The 18,851-nt window shown below is 45.0% G+C and overlaps 1 protein-coding gene across 1 annotated transcript in view; it reads right to left on the bottom strand.

The window, feature by feature from the left end:
• The window catches only part of LOC142652132 (ATP-dependent translocase ABCB1-like), a 74,964-nt gene that overhangs the window by 3,847 nt on the left and 52,266 nt on the right, over positions 1–18,851 (bottom strand). Inside the window, exons 15-26 of the mRNA XM_075827647.1 lie at positions 16,366–16,527; positions 15,378–15,545; positions 13,986–14,132; positions 12,239–12,340; positions 11,854–11,931; positions 10,813–10,896; positions 9,979–10,182; positions 5,134–5,234; positions 4,846–4,986; positions 4,602–4,758; positions 2,598–2,795; positions 2,237–2,443 (exon numbers count right to left, since the gene is read on the bottom strand). Coding sequence (XP_075683762.1) covers positions 2,237–2,443; positions 2,598–2,795; positions 4,602–4,758; positions 4,846–4,986; positions 5,134–5,234; positions 9,979–10,182; positions 10,813–10,896; positions 11,854–11,931; positions 12,239–12,340; positions 13,986–14,132; positions 15,378–15,545; positions 16,366–16,527 — 1,749 coding nt within the window. The remainder of the gene's footprint in view (positions 1–2,236; positions 2,444–2,597; positions 2,796–4,601; positions 4,759–4,845; positions 4,987–5,133; positions 5,235–9,978; positions 10,183–10,812; positions 10,897–11,853; positions 11,932–12,238; positions 12,341–13,985; positions 14,133–15,377; positions 15,546–16,365; positions 16,528–18,851) is intronic.

Genomic DNA, 18,851 nt, shown 5'->3' with positions numbered 1-18,851 from the left:
GGTTTTTTTTTTTTCCGGCACTGCTTTACGCAGCGGAAATTCCACCAGACAAAGGGGGCATCCACTACATCTAAAGAAGGTATATATATCATCATTGAAGGATTCTTTACTGTAAGAGCAGTGAGACCAGGTAACTCTTTGCTTGAGGATGTTGTGATGGTTTATTCGCTCAATGATTTAAAAATTGGTATAGATATTCTTGGGATCTTGTCTGTTTGTCTTACCTCGATTGCATGCTTCTGTTTATCTATCTCCCCTTTCCCTATTTCCATTATTTTTCTTCCTCTCTCCCTCCTTTTATTCTCACTTTTTTCCTTTTCATCTGCATTTCCCATTTCTACTTGTTAATGCTCTATCTTTATGGGCACCTAGCACATTGGTCAGGGACCTTCCTTGCCTTGTTTTTTTTCTCTCTCACATAGATTGCACTAGTTGGTGTATTTTATTGTCTAGCAAAGTCCGGAGGCCTGGTTGTAATTCTGGTGTGTAATTATGTTTATACTTCTTGCATTGGCGGGCATTTGCCTTTTCCCTTAGTTTCCAGTCTTTAAATTGAGGGGTCCTTTTATTCCGGCCTTCATGCTTGGATAGACTATCTCGCATCTTTGCTACTTCTGGGAATTTTATTTGATGAATTTATAGAAAAAAAAATGGTCTGGATGTCTTTTTGTAAGACAACATAAAAGGTTTTCTGTAGTAGATGGATAATTGATCCAGGGATTTTATTCTTGAATAATTTATTAGATGGGAATTAGACTTCAGGCAAGGAAATGGATTTGTTCAGATATTGTAACGAAAGTGAGTTTGTATAGCAGGCATTAGTTTTTACCTGGACATCTTCTATAGACTTAAAGAGTACCTAACCTTTCCTGATATCTTATATCTACCTGTCACATATATAGAAGCTGCAGCAGCATGGAGGAGATAATAATGCAGTAATGAGCAGTGTAGCTGTGAATTCAGTACTGGGGTGAGATATAACACTCACTAGAAGCTGCAGCAGTGTCTCTGTCTGTGTGTCTCTCTTTCTCTTTCTTACTTTGCTCCTGCTCCCTTCTCCCGCTCCCCTCTTCAAAGACTTGACCTGATCCTTCAGTAAGCTAAGAGTACGTCTTGTCTGAGACAAGACTGAGAAAACAGTAAATTCAGTGTGATTCAGAGTGATTGAACAGTTAGGAGGGGGGGAGCCTTATAAGTAGAGTAAAAGGCATTTTCGCTAATAAGATATCTTACAAAGTTTCTTATATTCGCTAATACTATTGACTTATGTTCAAAGTGCACTACCTATTTAAAGTCAATCACCACCTGGTGACACCATGTAATTTTTAAGTCCAAACTTCTGTGTTGATTAAAGGAATTGTCCAACCCTATAATTTTTTTTACAAACAGCTGACAATGGTATAAAATAACAAAAGGAGTAATACTCACCTTACCAATCCCCTACCACTCTCGGTCCGACTCTTCTTTGGTCCCCCGCTGGTCTTTGTTTACCCGGCTCCTTCGATGACATGTCATCTCGACATGTGACCGCTATTGACATTAACTGGCCACACATCAGTGGGGTCGATATGTCACCATTACCACTTGCGACACGTCAAAGCTGGAGTCGGGTAAACAAAGACCAGCAGGGAACAAGGGAATTGTTAGCATGGGAGTGGTAGGGTATTGGTGAGTATTATTCATTTTTTTGTTATTTTATCCCATTGTCAGCTGTTTGTAAAAGATTTAGCGAGGCTGGAAAACCGCTTTAATGTCTTAATAAATCTGCATAGCTGTTAGAGCTTTGTTTTTCTGATACCGAGCTCCAAATCCCAAGCATAGACATACGTGATAAAATTGGAACTGCCTGCCCGGTACTGCCAATATACAGACAACCTAGTCTAGTAGCCACCATAGCTGCTGAGCCAGAATCTACTTCACAGCTACTTCTGGTCATGCAGAGGTTGCGGTGAAAATCCCAGGTTGCCGCGCTCGTCGAGTAACTTTAACGTTTCGACAACAGGGGAAAGGGCTGTGTAGCATTCATGTGACATGGTTGGAATTCTTGTGACCATTGCAAGTCGAATGAAACTCTTCCATCCATAAGGAAACATTACTGTTGTGCAGTGGTCGATTGTATTGGGATCAAAGCGTGCTCAAAAGTCATCTTTAAGTCCTAGCCCAAGGATAAGTATTAAAAACGACATACAAATAGCAGTTTTTAAAATTCTGCATCATCTACACTGCAAAGACTTACATCTGGGAGTGATTCAATGAAGCTCTGGATATTTGCCTCCTTTGCTGCCCTTTCTACCTCTTCAAATGGCACCAACCGGCTGTTATCTCCATAGGCGATATTCTCCGCTATACTGCAGTCAAACAGCATAGGCTCCTGTGACACAATGCCCATCTGTGCTCGGAGCCACTGGATGTTCACACTCTTCACGTCAGATCCGTCCACGCTCTACAAGAAAGACACTGATGACTGGAGTGTTGTGACTTAAAACAGAGTTTCATTACAATGACAATGGAAGATGCCCGTGGGCACTGAGACTTCCATATAAGGATTTCACAGGATTTGTAATGTCTCTCTCATAGGGTATAAAATAAATACTTACTACTTCTCCATCAAATGGGTCATAGAATCTCTCCAGAAGTTGGACTGTGGTACTTTTGCCGCACCCGCTGCTGCCCACTAATGCCAGGGTTTCTCCCTTCCCCACACTAATGTCCAGTCCTTGAAGCACCGGCACATCTGGTCGGGTTGGATAATTGAATTGAACTCCTTGGAATTTAACGTTCCCATCACACTGTGACTGTAGTAAATGGAAATAGTGTTTTGTCAATGAAGGAACTCCTGCAGCAGACAGAGCTTGAAGAATTATGGGCCTTGGTGCCATTGCACTTTCTATACCATATACAGTGAAGGAAATAAGTATTTGATCCCTTGCTGATTTTGTAAGTTTGCCACTGTCAAAGACATGAACAGTCTAGAATTTTTAGGCTAGGTTAATTTTACCAGTGAGAGATAGATTATATTTAAAAAAAAAACTGAAAATCACATTGTCAAAATGATATAGATTTATTTGCATTGTGCACAGAGAAATAAGTATTTGATCCCCTACCAACCATTAAGAGTTCAGCCTCCTCCAGACCAGTTACACGCTCCAAATCAACTTGGTGCCTGCATTAAAGACAGCTGTCTTACATGGTCACCTGTATAAAAAACTCCTGTCCACAGACTCAATGAATCAGTCTGACTCTAACCTCTACAACATGGGCAAGACCAAAGAGCTTTCTAAGGATGTCAGGGACAAGATCATAGACCTGCACAAGGCTGGAATGGGCTACAAAACCATAAGTAAGACGCTGGGTGAGAAGGATTCAACTGTTGGTGCAATAGTAAGAAAATGGAAGACATACAAAATGACTGTCAATCGACATCGATCTGGGGCTCCATGCAAAATCTCACCTCGTGGGGTATCCTTGATCCTGAGGAAGGTGAGAGCTCAGCAGAAAACTACACGGGGGGAACTTGTTAATGATCTCAAGGCAGCTGGGACCACAGTCACCAAGAAAACCATTGGTAACACATTACGCCGTAATGGATTAAAATCCTGCAGTGCCCGCAAGGTCCCCCTGCTCAAGAAGGCACATGTACAGGCCCGTCTGAAGTTTGCAAATGACCATCTGGATGACTCTGAGAGTGATTGGGAGAAGGTGCTGTGGTCAGATGAGACTAAAATTGAGCTCTTTGGCATTAACTCAACTCGCCGTGTTTGGAGGAAGAGAAATGCTGCCTATGACCCAAAGAACACCGTCCCCACTGTCAAGCATGGAGGTGGAAACATTATGTTTTGGGGGTGTTTCTCTGCTAAGGGCACAGGACTACTTCACCGCATCAATGGGAGAATGGATGGAGCCATGTACCGTCAAATCCTGAGTGACAACCTCCTTCCCTCCACCAGGACATTAAAAATGGCTCGTGGCTGGGTCTTCCAGCACGACAATGACCCAAAACATACAGCCAAGGCAACAAAGGAGTGGCTCAAAAAGAAGCACATTAAGGTCATGGAGTGGCCTAGTCAGTCTCCAGACCTTAATCTCATCGAAAACTTATGGAGGGAGCTAAAGATCTGAGTTGCCAAGCGACAGCCTCGAAATCTTAATGATTTACAGGTGATCTGCAAAGAGGAGTGGGCCAAAATTCCATCTAACATGTGTGCAAACCTCATCATCAACTACAGAAAACGTCTGACTGCTGTGCTTGCCAACAAGGGTTTTGCCACCAAGTATTAAGTCTTGTTTGCCAAAGGGATCAAATACTTATTTCTCTGTGCACAATGCAAATAAATATATATAATTTTGACAATGTGATTTTCAGGTTTTTTTTTAAATATAATCTATCTCTCACTGGTACAATTAACCTAGCCTAAAAATTCTAGACTGTTCATCTCTTTGACAGTGGGCAAACTTACAAAATCAGCAAGGGATCAAATACTTATTTCCTTCACTGTAGATACGCTACTTTGTGGATATGGATATAGATTTATTTGAACATAGGAGTAAATAGACAAGTCCTTAGAAGGATTGCTTAGTTCAATTTATTCGGATCTACTTACAGGTTTCTGCCCAGCAGCGCTGTAACTATCTATAAGCGGTTCCCTCTCCAACAGGCTAACTATATGAGCTGCTGACGTCTTTGCTTTGGCATAGTCTGGTGCGAAAGAACTAGTCTGACCCAATGCCATGGCACCAAATACGATGGCTGAAAAGACCCTGTAAAAAAGAAATAGATAGATAGATGGATGGATAGATAGATAGATAGATAGATAGATAGATAGATAGATAGATAGATAGACTTACAAGAATACATTATCCATGGTCATGTGACCGTTTGCTACCAACCACGCGCCAAATCGGAAACACCCAGCATAAGCAAAGAACATGATGGCCTGAGACAATCCAAAAGTCAGTCCATGAATGTGAGCTTTCTTAATGGAATTCCTAGATGAAGAGACAGTGAATTATTTCAGAATTATCTGTTCTGAGAAGACTGTTCAGTCAGCTCTTCTGTACTGTGTCTTGGCAGGTAACAAACATCTACAGTATTCTGCCCAAATGCACACATACATATATTAAGTGTTCTCTTACTTGTAAGGTCCCACCAGTTTTTCATCATACATTTCCTCAAATCTCCTCTCTCGTGCTAATGAGACCACAGTACGAATGTTTTCTACAGCATCAGTGGCGATCTATAATAGAAGGAAAATACAATTGACAGCCAAAGGAATCTAGTGAATTAAAGAGAATATGTAATCAGAAACTGACCTATTGTTAACATCAAGTTTTTTATGTTAAACATATTTTTAAAGAACTTTTGGTTAACTTTTGGTGACATTTTTTTTAATTTTCCATGTCATCATTATCTATATTAAAATATAAAACTGGAATCTTGCAGTTTTCACTTTGGCCACCGAGCCTCACAATAGACTGACCCTTCCTGTTCTGTAGAATTCACTTCTCAGCAATAATATTATTAGCATCACAGGCAGGATTATACTGACAGATAACATCTCTATATATAGATAACACAGGATCCCCCTTTAACAATAGACTGACCCTTCTTGTTCTGTAGAGATCTCTTCTCAGCAGTTATCTCATTATCATCACAGGCAGGATTACAATGACAGGTAACAACTATATATAGATAACACAAGATCCACCATTCATAATATACTTACTCTTCCTATTATGTAGAGATCACTTTTCAGTAGTCAAGTCATCATCATTACAGGCAGGATTATAACTCTATATAGATAACACAATATCCACCATTCAGGGGCGTAACTAGGAAAGACTGGGCCCCATAGCAAACTTTTGACTGGGGCCCCCCCTCCCCAGGGTGTCACACAACCCCCCCTCTTGTAGATAGTGTCTTTTTTACAGCCCCCCCTGTAGATAACGCCATACAGCCCCCTCTGTAGATAGTGCCATACAGCCCCCACTGTAGATAACGCCATACAGCCCCCTCTGTAGATAACGCCATACAGTCCCCCCTGTAGATAACGCCATACAGCCCCCTCTGTAGATAGCGCCATACAGATATCTACAAAGGGGGCTGTATGGCGCCATCTACAGTGGGGGCTGTATGGCGCTATCTACAGAGGGGGCTGTATGGCGCTATCTACAGGGGGGCTGTATGGCGTTATCTACAGAGGGGGCTGTATGGTGCTATCTACAGAAGGGGCTGTATGGCACTATCTACAGAGGGGGCTGTATGGCGCTATCTACAGAGGGGGCTGTATGGCGCTATCTACAGAGGGGGCTGTATGGCGTTATCTACAGAGGGGGCTGTATGGCGTTATCTACAGGGGGGGGCTGTATGGTGCTATCTACAGAGGGGGCTGTATGGCGCTATCTACAGAGGGGGCTGTATGGCGCTATCTACAGAGGGGGCTGTATGGCGTTATCTACAGGGGGGGCTGTATGGCGTTATCTACAGAGGGGGCTGTATGGTGCTATCTACAGGGGGGCTGTATGGCATTATCTACAGGGGGACTGTATGGCGCTATCCACAGGGGGACTGTATGGCGTTATCTACAGAGGGGGGGACTGTATGGCGCTATCCACAGGGGGGCTGTATGGCGTTCCCTACAGGGGGGGGCTGTATGGCACTATCTACAGGGGGGCTGTATGGCGCTATCCACAGGGGGGCTGTATGGCGTTCTCTACAGAGGCGTTATCTACAGGGGGGACTGTATGGCGTTATCTACAGGGGGTCTGTATGGCGTTATCTACAGGGGGGACTGTATGGCGTTATCTACAGGGGGGACTGTATGGCGTTATCTACATGGGGTCTGTATGGCGTTATCTACAGGGGGTCTGTATGGCGTTCCCTACAGGGGGGTCTGTAGGGAACGCCATACAGCCCCCCTGTAGGGAACGCCATACAGCCCCCCTGTAGGGAACGCCATACAGCCCCCCCTGTAGGGAACGCTATACAGCCCCCTGTAGGGAACGCCATACAGCCCCCCCTGTAGGGAACGCCATACAGCCCCCCGTAGGGAACGCTATACAGCCCCCCTGTAGGGAACGCCATACACCCTCCCGTAGGGAACGCTATACAGCCCCCCCTGTAGGGAACGCCATGCAGCGTCCCCAACCCCCCAAAAAAATGTGACCTACAGTGTGAAAAGACAAAAGACATGTATCCCCTATCCACAGGATAGGGGATACATGTGTGATCGCTGGCAGCGATAGGGAGAACGGGGGACCGAAAGTCCCCTGAAGTTCTCCATGACTAACCTCTGACTTCCGGCGTCTGCGCAGCTCAATAAAAATGAAAGGAGCGCTGGTCACGCATGCGCACAAGCGCGACCGGCGCTCCATTCATTTCTACAGAGCTGCCGACACAGACCCCGGAAGTCCGAGGTTTGTGATGGAGAACTTCAGGGGACTTTCAGTCCCCCGTTCTCCCCATCAATGCCAGCGATCACACATGTATCTCCTATCCTGTGGATAAGGGATACATGTCTTTTGTTTAATGGCAGAGCGGGGAGATACCTCCCTGCTCTGCCGTAGTCGTGTTCAGTTGCGTCCCGCTGTAGCAGCCATAGCAGCTGCAAGCGGAGCCTCCGGCCATGGTGGGGGCCCGTGCAGGCGGGCGACACGGGCCCACTCATGCCGCGGGCCCCGTAGCAGCCGCTACGGCTGCTATAGCGGTAGTTACGCCACTGCCACCATTTATAATAGATTGACCCTTCCTGTTCTGTAGAGATCACTTCTCAGCAGTTATCCCATTATCATCACAGGCAGTATTACAATAACAGGTAACACCGACATATATAGATAACACAGGATCCACTATTCATAATAGACTGACCCTTCCTGTTCTGTAGAGGTCACTTCTCAGCAGTCATCTCATTCTCGTCACAGGCAGGATTACACTGATAGGTAACACCTCTATATAGATAACACAGGATACACCATTCATAATAGACTGACCCTTCCTGTTCTGTAGAGGTCACTTCTCAGCAGTCATCTCATTCTCGTCACAGGCAGGATTACACTGATAGGTAACACCTCTATATAGATAACACAGGATACACCATTCATAATAGACTGACCCATCCTGTTCTGTAAAGATCAATTCTCAGCAGTTATCTCATTATCATCACAGGCAGGATTACACTAAGGGTATGTTCACACGCAGAGTCAAAAACTTCTCAAAATACGGAGCTGTTTTCAAGAGAAAACAGCTCCTGATTTTCAGACGTGTTTTGTGCCACTCGCGATTTTTGCAGCGTTATTCGCGCCGTTTTTTATGGCTCCAAAAACGGCCCAAGAAGTGTCCTGCACTTCTTTTTCGCGGCCGTTTTTTTACGAGTAAAAAAACACAGCGAAAAACGCTCCGTCGGAACAGAACACCGTTTTCCCATTGAAATCAATGGGCAGATGTTTGGAGGCGTTCCGCTTCTGATTTTTCGGGCGTTTTTCGGGCATTTACGGCACGAAAAACGCCCGAAAATTACCTGTGTGAACATACCCTGTCAGGTAATACCTCTATATAGGATCCAGCATTGACAATAGGTGATGGACACAGCTCCCCTCCTATCCCTTCCTGCACAGTGATCTCTGCACAGATCACAGAGCATGCCCACTACACTCTCCCATAGAAGACAATGAACATCTCCAGTATACTGAAATGTATGGTCCGTGTGGCTGCTGTAAAATACATCGTTGAATGCTGTTAACAGAGCAGCTGCACAGGCAAGATGGCCACTCCAAATAAACATGTACAGAAAATAGAGTCAAAATTCTACAATCAGAAAATACAAAACAAATTAGAAAAAAATAATATGTATCACTATCTGGTTTTAATCGGTTTAATAAAAAAGAATTTAAGTTTTCCCCTCATTCTGTGTTTCAAATATGTAATATTATATTATTATATATCTGAATAGGCAGCCATTTTGGGCCCCTTATAAGGTGAAGTAAACATTTGTGGGTGTTTAAATAAAAAAGAATAATTATGTAGGCTCATGGCTATTCCTCCAGCCTGCTACTTCTCAATGGGACAGGCAGTCAGACTCTGGTAAGTGACGTCACCAGCCGTGCCTGCCCGCATCATTCAGTAGACTGGGCTGACATCTAATTACAGGCATAACACAGTCTCATCCTTCCACTTCAGCCATATTGCCACTGAGAAATAGCAATATGGCTGAATAGTGACTACCACCAGGATAGTATTGGTTGGATCCTATAAGAGAAAGATTATCCAGACTGAATACAGCTATTCAGCCCAGACATTATATTCTACGTTTTACACATTTTACAATATCACATTACGTAACATTCCTTAAAGGGAAGCTTCAGTTTGGTGGCCTGGCAGTGCAATGCAAGCACAATTTGTGGCAATCTGTATTCTGTCAATGTACTTCTATCAGACAGTATGGTGCATCCAAGGACAGGCAAATGTCTTAAAGCCCATTTATACGAGCCAACGATCGGGCGAACGAGTTGTATAAATACTCTTTCCCGATCTTTGGCTCGTGTAAACAGGGCAGCAATCCGCCGACAAAAGAGCGGGTGCTTGTTTGTTGACTGGTCGCATCTTTTATGCCGCTTATAAATTTATTGTTGTCGGCAGCACATACTCCATCAAAAAGACACAACAAGGGTCAATAAAATCAACCGCTTACGCCTTTCAAGCGCTCATAGCCTGAGTGCTGCCAATAATGATCCAAACTGTATGGGGACCAAATGATCATATTAGAGTCATTGTTCATCCCCTATACAGTGTGCAAGGGTCTTTAAACGAGCGCCGATCGTCTTGTTAGAGCGTCGATCGGCGCTTGTTTTGGCCAGAAATCTGCCCCTGTGAACCAGCCTTAACTCAGCATGCAATATCAAAGCCTAGACTTCCTGGTCTGTATCCTGAGCATATTAAAGTGTATATAGACTGAGTGGGCACATATTACCGCAGACATATCTCACCTTTCCAGCTACTTCGAGTTCCTCTTTGTCCTTCTTTGCATGTCCAGCAAATGCTTTCATTTGAAGCAGAGCAGAAACTGCAAGGATTGGTACTATTGCCAAGATGAGGAGGGTTAGCTGCCATCCGTAGACGAAAGATATAATTGTAGCAGTGCCCAAGTTTGCAATGTTCTGAGACAGCAAGGCCAGTCTGGATCCGGTTGCCTGCAATACAAATAAACAGGTAAAATAAGTTAAATTACATATGGAAAAATATGAAATAAAATATAAACCATTTCTGACATCATTGAGAAAATTAGGAACACAGTAAGTTTGAAAAAGGGACATATACAGATGAAGTAGACTTTAGAACACACTGTACTATGCACTACGATGCAGATTTTAAAGGACAGGTAAAACATGGAGCTTCTGGGACTCATACAAATTCTGCATCAAAAGCCCACCCCCAAAAAAAGGGTCATCCGGCATTCATTGGTGGCCCTCAGGCGTATTAGCCGCTGGGCCAGAGACTGGGAGGCATGTAAGGGGTTATTCTAGCTAGTTGGCTAGGGGACGTCCCTGTATAATTACACCATACATGCTTTTGGCCTATGGCAGACTTATCAGGGTGTGTTTAGGTGGGCATGGGCGGTTTTTCTTCCCCTCCCTTTATGGGTTTAGAAGGAAAGCCCGGGTAGACATCTTCTTCTTTTGGCCGTTACTTGTCCCACCCTCCCTCCCGATTTCCAGTTATTTTACTATGTCTGATGTATTACAAAAAAAAAAAATGGTAAGGTTGTATGCACACAGTCTTGTGCTGTAACATCTTAGGAAATGTCAAATATAAACACATACCCCCTGAACTTGGGAAGCATCAGTAGCCAGTCTTGTTGTTAAGGCGCCAGTACTATTCTTCTTGTTATCAAACCAGCCAATTTCCTGAAATAGAAAAAAAAAAAATCAAAAAAATATTTCACACATCCTAATAGGAATAGGAGATTATCGGGAGTGGAAATTTAATTTCAGTTCTTCCGTGTTAATAAGGTTGTAAATCATATATCTTGGTGCTTGATGAATATTTTAGCTCCTCTCTATACCTGACAGGGTTGTATTGTCCAGAAGACAAAATGAGCACATTACTTTAAGCAGTGCCTTTCTCTGCCAGCTGGGGGCAGAATTTGGCAGATATTCTACACATCGCTGCACAGAGACATGAGCTGTCCATGACATTTTCAGCATTACTATAAGAGTTGGGTATTTCTCGGAGTATTGCCTTGATGGTATCACTTACAGTGGATTACAAGATGTGAAGGGTATGCAAAGGTGGGGATTAATGGACTCTTTCCTATCACAACTCCCCACCTAAGGCCAAGTTTACACAGAGATTTTTTTGCAGGCAGTTTGAAATCTGCCTCAAAATTGGAATTTTGAGTCAGATTTTGACCTGCCTGCGCTTTTATGCTGCGGTTTTGCTGCATTTTTGCAGCTAATGCAAGAACTGCGGGGAAAAAACGCAGTGAAAAACACTCGGAAACAGACAACGCAGGTTTTCAATGGGAGGTCAGAGACGGACAAGAAAGGACATGCTGCTTTTTATCCCCGCGAGTGGCTAAAAGCCGCCCGGAAAAAGAATGCCTCTGCCTCCCATTTCGGACATTTTTTGGCACTCAGTGTGAAGGCAGCAAAAAGATTAGTCGCCCCTGGATAACATTTATTGAGTAGTATAAGCATTCCTAAAAAGGACACTTATCAATACATAATAATAATATATCAGCATTCTGAGCGTATTTATGGAGTATTCTGTTATAGACAACCCCTATCCATATGCTCTAGGGGACGTCACGCCAGACAACCCTTTTAATGTAAATTATTTTAACCTGCAATATATTATCATACCTGTCTCAACATTGCTTTGAAGGTCAACAACCTAAGTCTCGTCGTAAGAATTTCCCCTGCTTTTCCAAATGTAAATCCCTGTAATAGAACGAATAGAAAATATTAAGAAATGACCACAAGTCCAAGCTATTTAAAGAGCATCGTTCAAGTGGGTCAGGTCAGACATGGGATCTGAAAGTGTAGCTTTAAGTGTGTAACAGATATTCTTCTTTATTTTGGTCCAAAGCAAAATTCAGAATTCTGCTCGCTTCCTGTTAATGGCGGGCAGTGCATTGTGGGAACTCAGATGATAGTTAAATAGTTAGAGCTAAGCTGTTGAGTTACCGGTCTTACCCCTTTAACAGATTATGATGTGAATTGATACGCCACTACCAAACATGGTTACCTGAAGGAAAAAGGTCACAAAAGAGATGCCTCCCAGTGCCAAAAATAACAAAGAAAACATGGAGCTTTGGGATCTCATCTCTTCCGCAGGACCTGCAAACACCTGCAGAGAAAGTAAAACGATTATTACCAAGCATTAGGTGCACAATGCCAGTGTATAACAGTAGAGAGTACAGGATATGTATCAAGAGTTGTCGAAGAACACACCAGACGTAGAAGTAGGAACTTCAAAATCAAAGTATTCTGACCAAAAGCCTTTGATGGTGCATAGTAAAAAGCCGGATACATATACAACAAAACTAAATCCCCCCTGAGTCGTCTCTTATCAAGGCTAAATAGGTTTAGTTCTTTTAATCTTTCCTCATAACTTAGATTCTCCATGCCCCTTATTAGCTTCGTTGCTCTTCTTTGTATTTTTTCGAACTCCAGGGCATCTTCTATGAACTGGAGCCCAGAACTGAACTGCATATTCTAGATGAGGCCTCATAATGCTTTGTAAAGTGGTAATATTATATCCCTGTCCCGCGAGTCCATGCCTCTTTTAATACACGACAATATCTTGCTGGCCTTAGAAGCAGCTGATTGACATTGTGCTGTTACTTAGTCTATGATCTACAAGTACACCCAGATCCTTCTCAACAAGTGACTCCCCCAGTGTAGCTCCCCCTAGGACATATGATGCATGCAGGTTGTTGGTACCCAGATGCAGAAATTTACATTTATCTACATTGAACCTCATTTGCCAAGTGTACGCCGAAACACTTAGTGTGTCCAAATCGGCTTGTAATTTACGAACATCTTCCATAGACTGAACTATATTACATAGCTTGGTGTCATTTGCAAAAATAGAAAAAGTGCTATTAATCCCATCCTCTATATCATTAATAAATAAGTTGAATAATAGTGGTCCCAGCACTGAACCCTGGGGTACACCACTTATAACCAGGGACCATTCAGAGTAGGAATCATTGACCACAACACTCTGGATACGGTCCTTGAGCCAATTTTCAATCCAATTACAAACGATACCTTCTAAACCTATAGTCCTTAATTTACCCAGACGTCTATGAGGGACAGTGTCAAATGTCTTTGCAAAGTCCAAAAACACTATATCCACAGCGGCCCCTCTGTCTAGGCTTCTGCTTACCTCTTCATAAAAACAAATCAGGTTGGTTTGACAACTTCTGTCCTTAGTAAAACCGTGCTGGCTGTCACTTATAATACAATTTTTTTCACTTTCTCCTGTATATAGTTCCTTAATAGCCCCTTAAACATTTTTCCCCACGATGGATGTTAAGCTTACTGGTCTATAATTACCCGAGGAAGACCTAGAGCCCTTTTTGAAAATAGGCACCACATTTGTCCTGCACTAGTCCCTTAGCACTATACCAGTCACTAGACAATCTCTGAATATTATGAAAAGGGGGATAGAAATAACTGAACTAAGCTCTTTAAGGGTATGTGCACACACACTAATTACGTCCGTAGTTGACGGACGTATTTCGGCCGCAAGTCCCGGACCGAACACAGTGCAGGGAACAGGGCTCCTAGCATCATAGTTATATACGATGCTAGGAGTCCCTGCCTCGCTGCAGGACAACTGTCACGTACTGAAAACATGATTACAGTACGGGGATTACAGACGGGAGACATCTGATTACTCTGATTGTATCAGTATATATGGTAAGAAATGTGAGAAATTATAGTGATGAAAGATAATTATGTCTTGCCTGTAGTTCTAAACTTACCCCAATAATCTTAGAGAATATAATAGCAAAGGCTGGTTGTGTAGCACCGTTTATAATGGCACAAATGATCCCCACAACAAAGTATGGCCATTCGGGTTTGTTCAACCTCATAATTTTTAGAAAAGACACTGGTGGAACCTCTTCAACCTGAAATATAGATTACCAATACATGAGCAAGAAATGAAAGTGATCTGTTCTTAAAATTCTTTTCTATCAGATTGACTGGTATCATCATACATCATAAATACATTACAATTCCTTTAAAGGGTAACTAAACGTTGAACAAACTTCTGACATGTCTTAGTGACATGTCAGAAGTTTGGATTGGTGGGGGTCCGAGCACTGAGACCCCCACCAATCGATAAAACGAAGCGGCAGAAGTGTTCGTGTGAGCGCTCAGCCGCTTTTTGTCTGTTTGGCTTTTTCCGGAAAGCCAATGTATCAAAGTACCGCCTTATAGACATTCTATTGAGCCCGTAACCCAATACATTGATTTCCAGAAAAAGCCGAACAGAAATGAAGTAGCTGAGCGCTCATACGAGCACTTCTGCCGCTTTGTTTTAGCGATTGGTGGGGGTCTCAGTGCTCGGACCCCCAGCAATCAAAACTACTGACACGTCACTATAAATTAAAATTTTTATGCGGTATTTGTGTTCTTTAGTGCATTTTTGTGTACTGATATGTATTGTATATTTTTATCCTTTAGGTGTCACTATTGTATTCACTGCCTTCATAAAGCTTGATGGTTATCTCTCTCTTTATATTGTAAAGTAACCAATGACACCTCGTTTTAAAACAGAGGACAGATGCCTTATGGAGGTTAAGATAGTGAGCGCTACTAAATTCCCATCTGAAGGATTAACCGGGGGTACAGAAGAACTATGCAATGTCTCTAAAGGGGGTTTTACACTGGACGATTATCGGGCAGACATACGTTCATATATAACGCTCGTTGCCGATAATTGCCCTGTGTAAATAGGGGAACGATCAGCAGATGATCAAGCAAATGCTGGTTCATCTGCTGGTCATATCGTTTTAAAAAAGCGAAATATTATCGTTGTCGGCAGCACATCTCCCTGTGTAAACAGGGAGACGCATTGCCGACATGATAATGATGTATGGGGACGAGCGATCGGAGTAACGACCGCTCGTTCCATAGCTCCATGTGATAGGAGCAAACGAGTGCCGATCAACGATCTCACATTGATCGGCGCTTGCTGCATCGGCCACTTATCGGCAGGTGTAAAAGGGCCTTTACTCCTTAGAATCAGGAAGGGCTGCCACGATGTGTGGCTTGTGGCCCTTCTACGTTCTGATGAATTGGCTCTTGACATTTGTAGCAAGGTATAGGTATCTGTCTGACATAGGCCGGTATATCCTGGCATTCAGCACCTCTTCATCTTTGTCATCCTTCTCTGTTTTGTCTTCATTCTCTGGTATGTTCTTGAAACTGCTGTGTCGACTTGATTTCCTCCTCACTAGTTTGGTGTCATAATCGTTAATAGTTTCATAGACATTGTTCTGTATTTGGCTTTGCTTATCTTCTTCAGAACCTACTGTCTAAGAATGACAGAAAATACAGGTTGTTAAATTATATCACATAGAGATTGGGAGGCTTATAAAAATAATAAAATGACTGAAGGCCCTTTACACGTGCCAATTATCAGGATAACGAGCGTTCACAGAATCATTGTCCCCAATCATTGCCCTGTGTAAACACCCGTCCATAAGCTGATTGTATCGTTTATGCAGCCTAAAATATTATCGTTGTCGGCAGGACATCTCGTAGTAGTGAGCGCTCGTCCCCAAACATAGCTCCTTGTGAAAGGAGCAAAACGAGCGCCAATCAACAAGCTATCTCATTGATCGGCGCTCGTTTACATGGCTCACGTCGGGCCGTGTAAGAGGACCCTAAGTGTAAAGTTATTGGTTTGATGTGCTATAATTTTCTAAATGTTGGGGGCCTGACTGCTGGGGGACATGACGGGATATTCATGGTTGGTCTATGTTCTGGTACCATAATAAGGCACATCCACTACAGGTCCAGACATAGCAGAGATTTTCCATTGTGGTTTTTATCGCCAGTCCGCAGCAAAATCCTGCATGTGTAACATGCACGTTTTGTTTCCGTTTTTGTTACGGATGAAAATCTATTGCATGCCCTGAACTCCGTACAAAATAATTCCGCTATATGTGGATGGCGTATTGAAAACCCCATCCACATGTATTGTACTGTAAGTAGTTGCGGATTTTCGGTGCAGAAACTTCACCGAATATTCGTAACAAATATGCAAAGTCTGAATTCGCCCTAAACATCAGTGTTTTTGTATAAATTGTTGAAATGTTCTGTAACTATAGGTGATCCTAACGTTCCACAAACCTGAAGAGTGACCAACTTATAGTAAATTCCTTCACTTTTCATGAGTTCTCCATGGGATCCTTGTTCAGTTATGACACCTTCATAAAATCCAGCAATAGTGTCTGCGTTCCGGATTGTTGACAATCGGTGGGCAATGACAATAGTCGTCCGACCTTCTCTAGCCTACATAAAAAGTAAAAGACCTTAGAGACAGTAAAACTTAAATATCTTACTCAAATAGGGATGTTACAAGCTGCTTGTGTGAAGAGAACTTGCTAGCTAAAAATGTCCAGAAGAGGCTGGACGCAGCCGCAGGGTTAAGGGAAGCCGACATGACCGTCCTGGTAGGGAAAGGGTTAATGAGGTGAGGGAAAGTTGAAGGAGCTGAAGGAGGGACGGGGAGGAGTTAAGGGGGACGGGGGGGCCGTTACTGCGCTTCCCGCTGTTTCTCGGCATTGAGCCGGAAGCAGCGGGAGGAGTAACATACAATAAGCAAGCTCCCCGTTGCCCGTGCTTTTAATGATGGCAGAAGCCCTGATGTTAGAGCGGCTGCGTGCCGCTGCTGTGCACCACGGTCCCGGATGGCTAGAGGAGACCGTGGCTGCCATAACGAGGATCCCGGACGCCGTTTCGCCACGTCGGGCACGGCGTTCGGGGTCTGTTGAAAAGGACAGGCTCCCCTCCCCCGGCCCCCTTACGAGCATGGCTATGGCGGCGGGGGGAGTCGGCAACAACCGCTCCTGCGCTGAGCAGGCAGAGAGCGGTGCCAGGGGTGACGGCGACGCAGGCTGGGTCGACCCGTCCCTCTCGGCGGTCCCGACCTCCAGAGCGCCTCAGTCCGGAGGTAGTCCCGCGGACACGGCGTCGCAGAGGGAGCCCGATCCCGGACGCTGCAGGCCAGGCAGCTGGGAGGACCGCCCCTTCCCAGGCCCTGCGTCCTGGCAGGAATCCCAGGCCGCGACGGGGTCCGGCGGTAAGCAGGGAGTCGCAGGCTGGGCTCCCTGTCACCCCTCCCCCATCAGATGGAAGATTTGGAGGACAAGGTACGGCCGCCCCGCATGGTGATGTTCCGGCCAGGGGGCAGGCTTCGTCAGGATCGTCTAGACGGACGCCTAGAGCTGCAGCGACGTCGAGGCAACAGGTCCGGTCGGAAGTCTGGGTCCCGGCGGTCGGGCGGCAGGTTGCCGGCCCATCGGTCAGCGCGTCCTCATCCCCGTTCCGAAGATGTCGTTGGGAGGGACAGTCGTCGGCGAGAGAAGAACTGGAGGAAGGTGAACTGGACGTGTATCGTCGAGGTCAGGATGGTCCGGCTGACGGGAACACAGCGCCTGTGCAGCCCGGTGAGTGTATAACTCCATCATTGTCTTATCCAGCGATTTTTATGTCGGGTGTCGGCGGGGGGGCTGCTAGCATTGCATCGGGGGCCGGTAGTGGCGCGGGCGGACGCGACGGAGCGGGTTTGGCAGATTTAGTGGGTTGCTTACGGGAGCTGGTGGGGCGCCTGGATAGGGCCGCGGCGCCGGTAGTAACGGAAGTGTCTCCTGCGATAGTTTGGGAAGGCCCCAGGGAAGTGGGATCGTTACAGGCGCGTCCTGCGGCGGCGGTTAGAGAGGCGGTCGCGGTGTCGGTACAGACCGAGGCACAGAAGGACGGCGATCGTGTGTGTATGGACGATCGTGCTCGGGGGGAGGTGTATGTTTGTTTTGAGGGTCCGTTGGGGGCGCATTTAAAGCAGGAGGTGCGTGATCGGATCTGGAAAGACGAATACGTTGAAATTTTTTCTCTCTTGCCACTGGCTAAATTTAATTTGGATAAGAGCAAGCGGGATGAGAGTAAAAAGGACGAGGAGGAACGGCGGCGGTATAGGCTGATCCCGCAGACGTTCGTTAATTGGTCGCAGGCGTTCGCCATATTGGCTAGTGTGATAGGGGAAAAGGCGCCGGAAAATTGTTCGGCGCTGTTTTGTTATTTTGATGCCATTGGGGAGGCTCATAGGGCGTATGGGGGTCAGGCGTGGCTGCGATATGATGAGCAATTCCGTCAGCGGAAGGCGGTTCGGCCGGCGATTCGGTGGGACCAGAAGGATATTGCTCTCTGGTTACGGGTTACGGCTCCGGTTAGGCAGCCCATTCCCGGGAGCGGTGGCCAGGGAGGCCAATCTAGTCAGAGTGGACAAAGCGGCGGGGGAAAGGCGGGGTTTTGCTGGCAATTTAATGAAGGTCAGTGCAAGTTCGGGGCCACGTGCAAGTTCAAGCACGTGTGCTCCGAGTGTAATGGTGCATCACACGGGGCGGCAAAATGTCTGCGGAAAAAGAGGTCAGGGAACCAGCACGGGGCTGGTCAAGGGGGTGTCGCCGGTGAGGGTGGAAAGGATGCCCCCTTATCTAAATGAGTATCCGGATAGGGCGGCAGCTAAGTTGCTTTATGAAGGGTTTCGTGTTGGGTTTGTTATTCCTCCACCTCCTTATGAGGTTCCGGTTACGCGGAGGAATTTAAAATCGGCTTAC

This window comes from Rhinoderma darwinii, chromosome 5, assembly GCF_050947455.1.
Source record: "Rhinoderma darwinii isolate aRhiDar2 chromosome 5, aRhiDar2.hap1, whole genome shotgun sequence".
NCBI classification, from domain to species: Eukaryota; Metazoa; Chordata; class Amphibia; order Anura; family Rhinodermatidae; genus Rhinoderma; species Rhinoderma darwinii.
Note: the sequence above shows the minus strand (reverse complement) of the source record. Positions and strands in the feature narration are given on the sequence as shown.